The 11407-nt window shown below is 39.0% G+C and overlaps 1 protein-coding gene across 1 annotated transcript; it reads right to left on the bottom strand.

The window, feature by feature from the left end:
• Nucleotides 1-7673: 7673 nt before the first annotated feature.
• Nucleotides 7674-9897, bottom strand: LOC127094895 (vegetative cell wall protein gp1-like). Its single transcript, XM_051033661.1, has 3 exons — nt 9395-9897; nt 7828-7886; nt 7674-7714 (listed from the first exon to the last, which is right to left on the bottom strand). The coding sequence occupies exons 1-3, from the start codon at nt 9895-9897 to the stop codon at nt 7674-7676; spliced, it is 603 nt and encodes a 200-aa protein (XP_050889618.1).
• Between the last annotated feature and the right edge of the window lie 1510 nt (nt 9898-11407).

Genomic DNA, 11407 nt, shown 5'->3' with positions numbered 1-11407 from the left:
CAATTGATCAAGTGAATGGCTTTGCATTAAGGATAGATTGCTTTCTAAATCATACAAAGGACTTAAACCAATACAAAATCACTTCTCATCTTCTTTTTGGCATGGCAAGTTGTTGGAGTTTGATTCACTAATCAAGACCTCTAACTTGTGTTGTTGCCTACATTATTATTGACCGGCCTCAGATAGTTGTGACTTCTACATAAGTCCAATTACGATTGCTTAACATAGCGCTAAATTTGCCTTATGGCACACTAACTACTAACATTAACCATTAACCATTAACATTTACTTTTTGCTCTTTACATTTATGCAATTTACTATTCTTGTCCATATTATTCATTTGCTTTTCCCCCTTTGCTCACTTGAGCACATGTTTATATTAATGCAATTTGCCTTTTGCTCACTTGAGCACATAATTGTGTATATATCATTGTGCTTGTGTTTTGTTTTGATTGTTGTGGACCAAATGCAAAGAAATGGACAAATGGACTTAGACTTTAGGACTTCCCCTATGCAAATTTGGAGTCAAAGAGCAACTAGGCACTGGGCCTTTAGAGTGCTATAAATGCTAAAGAGAACTTTGGAAGGACCAATTTCTAAACTCTTGCTTGTTCATTTTTGATTTGTTTGATAGAACTTTTTAATGTGTGTGTTCTTGTGCTAGGGATTCCAACATTGAGTCTAAGTGAGGAACCATTACCATGAGCTTCTAAGAGAAAGAGATCTAAGAGCCATTGAGGAACTTTCCAAGAGCTTAATTGTGTTGATTGCTTGAGCTTACTATTATTATGCTTGAATATTCCAAAGGATGGGAGCTACTTGGATCATCAATATGATCTCAAGAGAGGAACTCCATTTGTGGTCTTGTTTCTTATCCCTTATCTCTTGTATGATTAGGACTTTAGCCATTCTTCTTATTCCCTCCACTCTAACCCAGGCCAAAACTTTTGTGCAAACGTTTAACACTTCTTTTCAAACATTAGAAACCTAAGACCTATGCTTTTGATTTTCTAACTTTCTTTTCATAACACTTATTTTGAATTGAACTTTTAAATCAACTTTGACCATATTTTGTAAATACTTTTCATTGGTAAATATAACCCATTCAAATCTTTTTTTGTGGTTTCAATGGCCACTTCGTTAACTAAAACTTTTCATAACCTTTAGCTATTAGGTTTGAGTTATCCTTGAGATAGATGTAATACTCACCTATATCCTTAGTGATGGACAATGAGTCTTCCATGCTTATTATAGGGTTAACCCCTCACTAGCATGTTGAAGTTATCCTCACATGGTGGATTTGTGGTTTTAGGTTGAGTTTTCTCCCTTGGATAACAAAAGACCTTAAGGCTTTTGGACCAATCAATTCACCAACTCATTTTTGAGATTTTTACCCCGAACTACGAGGTTTTGATCCTAATCTTTTTTAAGATGGTACGTAGGCAATGGGTTTATCCATCCAAACACAAAAATGTAAATAAACCTGTATATTCTCTCCTCATCTCTTCAATCATGTTTGCACAAACAATTTTTCACAAAATACCAACCTTACAACAAAATGTGAAAAGGGCTTCCTAGGAGTACCTAGGATGTTCTGGGTGCTTAAAACCTTCCCATTGCATAACCAACCCCCTTACCCAGATATCTGACATTTTTACTAGTTTTTGATTTGATAAAACTCTTAGGTTTTTGTTCGCTTTCTAACTATTCCTTTGGATAAATAGAAGTGCGGTGGCGACTCAACTTGTATGGTTTACCTTGGATTTAGTCAATATCTCTAATGGTAACGAATACCCCGCTACAAGTAAGAAGGTGGATGTGCCTGTGGTAGAATCAGTTAGTGCTCCAAGGTCTCAGTCTGGTGAGTCCAGTGGCTTGAAGCCTAATGACAATGATGAGGTGCTAATGCTAATTAAGAAAAGTGAGTTCAACATGGTGGAGTAATTGCTCCAAATCCCCTCGAAGATCTCAGTACTATCTTTGTTAATGAACTCAGAAGCGCACAGAGAAGCACTGCAGAAGGTTCTTGAGCAAGCGTATGTGGAACATGATGTTACAGTGGATCAGTTTGATCATATTGTGGCTAACATCACTTCCTGTAACAATCTCAGTTTCTGTGATGAAGAACTCCCTGACGAGGGTAGAAATCACATTTTGGCTTTGCACATTTCAATGAACTGTAAGGAGGATGCTTTGTTAAATGTGTTGGTAGACACCAAATCTTCTTTTAATGTACTTCCAAAGTCGACTTTGTCCAAGTTGTCATTCCAAGGAGTGCCTATGAGATATAGTGGTGTGATCGTCAAGGCTTTTGATGGTTCGCGCAAGACGGTGATTGGTGAGGTGGACCTTCCGGTGAAGATAGGTCCGAGTGACTTCCAGATTACTTTTCAAGTAATGGATATCCACCCGACCTACAGTTGTCTATTGGGAAGGCCACGGATTCACGAAGCGGGAGCTGTTACTTCAACATTGCACCAGAAGCTCCAGTTTGTCAAGAATGGGAAGCTTGTTATTGTTGGCGGGGAGAAGGCGTTGTTGGTCAGCCACTTCTCATCTTTCTCTTATGTTGAAGTTGAGGATGAGGTTGGAACCCCATTCCAAGCATTATCTATTTCTGAAGAAAAGAGAGTTGGGTCACCTATGTCCTCATTCAAAGATGCATTGAAGATTGTTGAAAAGGGTCAGTCAGATAGGTGAAGGCAGATGGTAGAGGTCTCCGACAACTAGAGCCGAGCCGGATTGGGTTTCCAACAAGGTTCACCAGTGGTTAGATCTGAAGAAGTACAACTTAGTTTCCGTAGCGGAGGGTTCATTCATGGTAATAAACAACACTTAGTTGATGCGCTAAAGGATGATGAAGAGGAAGACTGCACCAATTTTGTGACGCATGGAAAGGCTTGCAACAATTGGACTGCTGTTGATATTCCTGTTATTATGCGTCGATCTAAGTAATTGCTTTTATTTGTTTTCGAAAATCCTTCTCCTATGCCTAAGGGAGAAGTGAACATTATTTGTGCATTTCAATTTGATCATCAATAAAATATCATTCTATTCATCCACATCTATGATAATTTGTTTTAATTTTTTCTTTATTCTGAAAATGGTAATCATAAAAAACATAAATAAATAATATAATTATCCATTTGCATAATATTTGGTCACAAATTCACTTCTCTAAAATCAAAATATCAAATCATTATGCAGGTTGGTTTCTAACCCCATTGAATACAATGATCCTCCTCCTTCTCCAAATTTTGAATTCCCTGTGTTTGAGGTTGAGGAGGAAAGTGATGAAGAAGTGAGTGATGAATTGTGTCATCTTCTTGAGCATGAAGGAAAAGCCATTCAGTCGTTCGAAGAGAAGATTGAGCTAGTCAAGTTGGGTTCCGAGGATTACGTGAAGGAGGTCAAGATTGGGTCTCGACTGTGTCCTGATGTTATGAAGGGGTTGGTTGATCTTCTCCGAGAGTATTAAGATGTGTTTGCTTGGTCCTATCAAGACATGCCTGGGTTGGATTCTGAGATTGTGGAGCATAAATTGCCGTTGAAGCCAGAATGCCCACCAGTCAAGCAGAAGTTGAGAAGAACTCATCTTGATATGGCAGTGAAGATCAAAGAAGAAGTTTAAAAGCAGATTGATGTTGGTTTCCTTGCAACTATTGAGTATCCATAATGGGTGGCTAATATTGTGCCTGTGCCGAAGAAAGATGGAAAAGTCCGCATGTGCGTTGATTATAGAGATTTGAATAAAGCCAGTCTGAAAGATGATTTCTCTCTGCCACACATTGATTTGTTGGTAGAAAATATAGCTAAATTCAAAGTCTTTTTGTTTATGGACGGATTTTTCGGATATAATCAAATTAAGATGGCACCCGAAAATATGGAGAAGACTACACCTTGGGGAACATTTTGTTATAGAGTGATGCCTATCAGTTTGAAGAATGCTGGTGCAACTTACCAAAGAGCAATGACTACTCTTTTTCATGATATGATGCATAAAGAGATTGAAGTCTATGTTGACGATATGATTGCTAAATCCATTGATGAAGAAGAACATGTTGAGCATTTGTTGGAGCTACTCCAGCGTTTGAGGAAGTATAAACTCTGCCTGAATCCCAATAGGTGTACTTTTGGTGTTCGTTCTGGTAAGTTGTTGGGATTTATTGTCAGCGAGAAAGGTATTGAAGTTGATCCTACCAAGGTCAAAGCAATACAAGAGATGCCTGCGCCCAAAACTGAGAAGCAAGTCAGAGGTTTTCTTGGCCGCTTGAATTATATCTCAAGATTTATTTCACACATGACTACCACATGTGCGCCTATATTCAAGCTTCTTCAGAAAGATCAATCTTGTGATTGGACTGAGGATTGCCAGAAAGCTTTTGACAGTATCAAAGAGTATCTGCTCGAACCTCTGATTCTATCTCCACCTGTTGAAGGAAGACCATTGATCATGTATTTGGTTGTGCTTGAAGAGAGTATGGGTTGTGTTCTAGGTCAGCAAGATGAGACTGGAAAGTGAGAATTTGCTATCTACTACCTCAGAAAGAAATTCACCGACTGTGAGACTCGGTATTCTATGCTTGAGAAGACTTGTTACGCATTGGCTTGGGCTGCTAAGCGTCTGCGTCAGTATATGTTGAATCATACTACTTGGTTGACATCCAAAATGGATCCAATCAAGTATATATTTGAGAAGTTTGCTTTAACTGGGAGGATTTCCTGTTGGAAAATGTTGTTATCAGAGTATGATATCGAATACCGATCTCAGAAATCTATCAAAGGTAGTGTCTTGGCTGACCACTTGGCTCACCAACCGATTGAAGATTACCAGTCAGTGCAGTATGACTTCCCTAATGAAGAGATCTTGTACTTGAAAAAGAAAGATTACGATGAACCATTACCTGAAGAAGGGCCAGAACCTGGTTCCCGTTGGGGCATGGTATTTGATGGAGATGTTAATTAGTATGGTAATGGCATTAGGGCAGTGATTATTACTCCTTAAGGCACACATTTTCCGTTTACAGCCAGATTGACTTTCAAGTGTACAAATAATATGGCAGAATATGAAGCTTCCATTATGGGGCTTGAAGAGGCCATTGATCTCAGAACCAAGTATTTGGATGTCTATGGAGATTCAACTTTGGTGGTGAATCAAATCAAAGGTGAATGGGAGAAGAACCAACCCGGTTTAATACCATATAGAGATTATGCGAGGAGGATTTCAATTTTTTTTACAAATGTTGAGTTTCATCATATCCCTCGAGATGAAAACCGGATGGAAGATGCTCTTGCGAGATTGGCTTCAATGATCGCGGTAAAATATTGGAATTAGGTTCCCAATTTGACTGTGATGCGTCTTGATAGGCCAGCTCATGTGTTTAATATTTAAGAAGTCAAAGATGAGAAGCCGTGGTATTACGACATCAAGTGTTTCCTTCAAAGTCAGATTTACTCGTCTGGGGCATCCTTGAAAGATAAGAAGACTTTGAGAAGATTAGCCGGAAATTTCTACCTAAATGGTGATGTATTGTATAAGAGAAACTTCGATATGGTTCTGCTTAGATGTGTGGATAGACATGAAGCAAACCTGTTGATGGATAAAGTCCATGAAGGTTCATTTGGTATTCATTCCAATGGACATGCAAAGGCAAAGAAGTGAAGGTAGAGAAAAGAAATAAAGTGGGTTTGAATTGTTTTGGAAAATAAAAACTTTTTATGAACTAAGACACACGTAGAATAAAAGGAGTTCAACGCATAATTTTATACTGGTTCGCTTGAAAATCAAAGCTACTCCAGTCCACCCGGCCAAGGTGCTTTCACCTTCAAAAAGGACTTAATCCACTAATCTTGAAAGATTACACAAACAACCGTCTAAGAGAAATAATCCCTTAACCCTCTCAAGTATTCAGACTACACAGAGTTACTTGAGGAAATATCTTTAGCAATGATGTGATTTGTAATGAACGGTGCTTCTAAAAATAAGCAAGTATTATAGAATATAAGAGCAAGAAATGTTTTCACGTTAGAGCAGCAACTCATGAGAGAGTGAAAAGAAAGTAATGGAAGAGAGGTATTCTCGTGTATTGATGCGTACTTTTCGCAAGTATACGAACGCGCCAGAGTAATATAAAAGATTGTCGAATCCACATAGACCAAGTGTCAAGCTATCGTTATCTGTTGTTATGATGTTTATCAAAGGCAGTCAAAATAGGTGTTTTTCATAGTGTGCAATGAAAAGTAAAGTATTTAAATAGATTTAATTAATAAAGACAGGGTCGAAAGTAATTCACGTAATCAATTGATAATCCATGTACTTGCTAGTAGAGCTACTTATGGGCAGTGTTTCCTACTTTGAAAAGAACTAATTTAACAGGAACTGTCGCTTTCGCGTATTCAGAACCGAGTTGTACTCCCTAATCAAACCCTCTTATTGTCACTTATAAAAAGGCGCGCATTGCGTTAGAGTAGTAAACCTATTTGTAAGAAATATAGTATCTTGACTAAGTTGAAAAGTATTATAACCTGAACTTCTTAACCAAAAGAGGTTCTTACGAACCAGACTCTAAACTTATAAACGCGTCCGAAAATAGTTTTAAAATCTCTTTTCTTCTTAAAGTTAAAAACTCCTAATGAACTAAACAAAGCGCTTTCGCTGTTTTTGAAATAGTTAAAAACAATTAAGTTTATAAAGACGTTGGACGGCTTTCGATCTTACCCAACGGAATTGAAGTGCAGGAAAACTTAAGTTGAAGGTTAAAATAGCCCTTAAGTGTTTCTACGGACAATTGTACGGATTATCGGTTCAATTACGATCCTTACATTCTAACCTTTTAGATTTAGTTAGACATGGTAAAATAAAAGTGCATTAATTTAAATAAAAGTAGTGCGAGTGCGGAAAGTAAATAAAAGTAGTGCGAGTGCGGAAAGTAAATAAAGTAAAAGCGAGTACGAGGAAATAAATAAAGTAAAAGCGAGTGCCGGAAATAAATAAAGTAAAAGCGAGTGCGGGAAATAAATAAAGTAAAAGCGAGTGCGAGGAAATAAATAAAGTAAAAGCGAGTGCAGGAAATAAATAAAGTAAAAGCGAGTGCAGGGAAATAAATAAAGTAAAAGCGAGTGCAGGAAATAAATAAAGTAAAAGACAAGAAATAAAAACCTGCTCCAATCGGAGGGCTGAGTAAATTGCAATGCGGAAAAGAAAATGGCGGCAGGATTAACTTCCTTCCAAAGTGCTCCAAACTCGATTACAGACTCTACCACAGACTTGATTACACAATTGTGGTAACACTCCAATGCGAAGCGATTACCACTATAAAATACTGAATATATGCCTAAGTGAAACAAAGTTGCTTCTGAGTTTGCCTCTGTTCTAAGTTTGGATGATTGTAAAAGTGAATCCGCGTTTCTATTTATAAGCAAGTAAAAAGATGGAAATGACTTGGATGCCCTTCAACTTGAAAATAGGAGGGAACCGTTTTTCCTCTTGTGGCGCTCGCCACAAGGCCATGGCGCCTGCCACAAGGCCAAAGTGAGGCGCCTTAGTGGATGTAGTGGGGAAACGTGGGAGTTGAGGGAAGTTGAATTTGACACGTCATGGCTTGGTCTGTGGCGCCCGCCACTGGGTAGGCCATAAGCACAAAATGCTGAATTTTAGGGTTTTTAGCCCTTTTTCACTCCTTTTCTTGATCGGGGCTGCGATTAAAGTAAAAACCTGAAAACAAAGGAAAACACAGTAATAACACAACAAAATGACAATAAAACAACTAGAATGCATGTGAAATCGGAGTCGAAAATACGTAAATTTTAGTGTTATCATGTATCAACGTTCTTGATTTGTGAAGCGTTCCATCCTTTTTATAGGAGATTGAGATGATCGTTGGTAGCTGTTAATGACAAAATCTTAGTCATTGAAGAATGATAAATGTAATTACTCTCCTTGTTCTTTCCAAAGCAGTATGGAGAACAATAGCTTCTTTCTAAAGATAGTTTCTTTCCAAAGGAAATTTTCTTCAATGTTATGTTTCCTTGAGTCAACGAATCCTATAGTCAGAGAAATATTCGTCTACAGAGGATGCTTGTTTCTGACTTCGTTAGAGTTTCTCTTTATTTGACTTCTTCAAAGCGTACATCTTCAAAGTCTGGATTCATTCTTTTCTCTCAGAGTTTCTGACTTCTTTAGTTGTGCTAGCGCCTGTTGGATCAGAATCAGAACCTTCTGGTTACGTTACTTCTGATTAGTATCTTAGCGCTTGATTCTATATTTGATGATTGTTTATCTGATTTTTTTGATCAGAGTCCTGCACACTTAGAAAATTTTCGTTAGGGTACCATTTTTGTTTCATCCTTTGTTATCATCAAAATCTTAGAGATACATTGTAGAACTAAATTTGTTCTTACAATCTCCCCCTTTTTGATGATGACAAAACAAGTCATAATAATGATGAAACGGTACGCATATCTTAGAACCAGATAAAGGGAATGAACTCCCCCTAAGTTAGATCATTAGATTTAACAGAAGTTCTTACCGGACCTTCTTTGTGTGGAGTTGATTTTGTACCTTAGTTATGTTCATGCATAACTTTAGTCGTCATAAGTTACTAATATTTAATAATGTTTGCAGTTCCTTGAGAGGTTTTAGATATGTTATCATTAGAGCTGTTTTTAGTTCTCCCCCTTTTTGTCATAATAAAAAAGACAGAAAAAAATAGGCAAGAGACGGATATTCATATAACTGAGAAAAATAAGTACAAATAGGCATAAAAGAAAGCATAGATCATAAGGCATTAAAAAACATTAGAAGAAAAAGCAACAAACAAAGAGCCTTAGTGCCTAAGGGTTTGGGGGTGGAGACATCCTTTGGAGCAGCTGAGTTAACATGTTTTGAATGTTGGTGTTGACGGAATCCTGGTGATCTAGCCTAGCTCGTACCACTTGTTGTTCCTTTTGCAATTCCTCCAGAGTCTTTAAGACCAGAGGGGAAAAACCAGAGTTAAATTGCTCCCCCTGAGTCAAAGCATCTTCCCTGGCCTTGGCAGCTTCCTCTACAACAATGTGTGCTGCTTCTTCAGTGTCGGCTTTTGCTTTTGCCTCAGCTTTAGCAGCATCCGCAGCAGCAGTAGCTTCAGTAGCAACCTTTTCTTCAGCTTCTTTGATCCTCTATTCTTCTTCTAGGCGAGCTTTCTCTTCTGCTTCCTTCCCGGTTTTTTCCTTAGCCTCTCTGGCCAAGCGAGCTTGGAGCCTTATACAAGTATCTCTGATGAAGTCGTTGCGGACTTGTTCAGAGAGGACTTTCAGTTTGAAGGCTTCAGAGGTCATCCATCTGATCACGCTGTTCCAGTGGATCCTTACTGCAGAGGGATCATCACTGATGCCAAAGTTGATAGATAGAGACTTGATCTTCTCCACTGAAGAGTCTGCAAAAACCGTTATTGCTTCTACTAAGGTGGGGAAGGTAGTTTCTGGTTCAGAGTTAGAGGCTGGGAAGGATGGTGGAGTTTGGTTGGTGTCATCTGTATTTAGAATGGGAGTGATTATGGCCGCATAGGTTTGTGGTGAGCGAATAGCAGAGGGAAATGGTGTTGTTTGTTCGGGTGGTAGGTTTGGTTGAGGTTCAGATGGTGAGGGTATTGTTTGTTCAAGAGGTGGATTAGGTTGTTGTGCAGGTGATGGTGTTTGAGGTTGTTCATATGTAGTTGGATTTTGTTGTTCAGGGGGTGGAGAAGTGACTTCTGGTTCAGGTTCAATTTGTGATGGTTGTTGGGAGGCTAGAGCACGAGCTTGAAGCTGAGCTAGAGTGGGGGATGAGGGGTCAGAGGGTTCGGTGTCAAAGGAAAGGACATAGTATGGTGGGGATGAAGGTGAGGATGATGATGGTGAGGTAGTTTCGTTCAACATTTCTGCTTCAGAAACTGGTAGTGTGGTGGTTGCAAGGTTAAATCTGAGAGAGGGTGGATTAGAGGTTCTGGAGGTTGAGGGGGGGTGTTTCAAATGAGGTGTAGACGAGAGTTGTTTGGGGAAGAGAAGAAGTAATAGGCTTAAGCTTTACAGAGCGGGAAGGAGGTATAGACTTACTTGGAGAGTCAGCTAGAGGGACTGGAGGTCTTGACCCAGAAGTTTCTCCCAGCTTTGCCTTCTTTGCCTTCTTGGACTTCTCAGAGGCCTCTCGCATCCTCTTCATGAGGTTTGGTGGATGCTCAGGTAGCCAATCTACTAAGAACTCGGAGATGTCCACCCCTTTGTTAGCAAGATCTTGTAGATAGTAAGCTACCACTTCTGGAGGGTCAATCTTGGAGAACAGATAGAGACCATTGGGAATCTTCCTCTCATACTTGAGTGCTTCCCAGGAAGTGTCCAGAGTTAGTTCAGCTTTGACTTGATCAATTATCCCCATGATCTTCAGATTCCAAGCATTCAAAGGTCTCCCAATGTCAACAGTGACATTCTCCATTAGATTGTGATGGATGAGGTGATCCACTAAGCCACTCTCGATTAGAACATTCGAGATAAGTATTCCCAAAGGAATGTAGTTTCTGGTCTTCATGTTGTTTCTGGTATCTTTGATAGAGTCTCTAAGATACTTGAAGAGTAGTGCTGGCAGACACAGTTTCAGCCCCTTGTGGATACAGTACAGAATGCACTTCTGATCTATGTTGATGTAGTCAAAAGAGTTTGATGCAGGGCAATGATGAATGGTGTCTAGGATGATTTCCATCCATACACAGAGATTTTGATGGAGTTCTTTGTTCTTGGAGTGTTTTCCCTCAGTGTTCTGTTGAAAGATAGTGGGGTTTATTTCATGGGACAAGTATTTTTCCCTAGGGTTGATGTTGTAGATTCGTCTTCCTCCTGTCTTTTCCATATTCAGAAGGGAGGCAATTGATTTTTCAATGATGACTATTTTGACTCCCAGAACGTGAGAGATGATATAGTGATCATCTGAGTCTGCAAAATGCCAGAATTCCTTCACCAGATATGTGTGCACAAGGCCATAGAGTCTCTGAAAATAGGTTTCCCACCCTTGCATTCTTAAATCTTCAGTTAGGTCTACGCCATTTCTCTTCATATTTTTAAAATCCACTAGCGATTCGCATAGAACCTCAAGTTTCTCAAATGGTTTTGCTAGGTGGATGTGAGGTTCACGGTAAAGAATGTGGGGTTCCCTGTAGAGGGGGGTTGAGACAACGCCAGTAGTTACAATTGATTGTTGAGTAGAAATGGGTGTTTGATCTATTGAGTTCGTCTGTTGAGAGAAGTTGTAGACAAATTGTTATTGAGCATCCATGTAGAATAATGTTGAAGATGAAGGTTTGAATGAAGAACTTGTTGAAAATGCATAAACCTTGAAGAAGATGATGAAGAACTGAGAGAAGGAGGGTTTGTGTAGGGTGTGAATGTAAAGTGTGAG

The sequence above is a fragment of the Lathyrus oleraceus genome, chromosome 6 (genome assembly GCF_024323335.1).
Source record: "Lathyrus oleraceus cultivar Zhongwan6 chromosome 6, CAAS_Psat_ZW6_1.0, whole genome shotgun sequence".
NCBI classification, from domain to species: Eukaryota; Viridiplantae; Streptophyta; class Magnoliopsida; order Fabales; family Fabaceae; genus Lathyrus; species Lathyrus oleraceus.
Note: the sequence above shows the minus strand (reverse complement) of the source record. Positions and strands in the feature narration are given on the sequence as shown.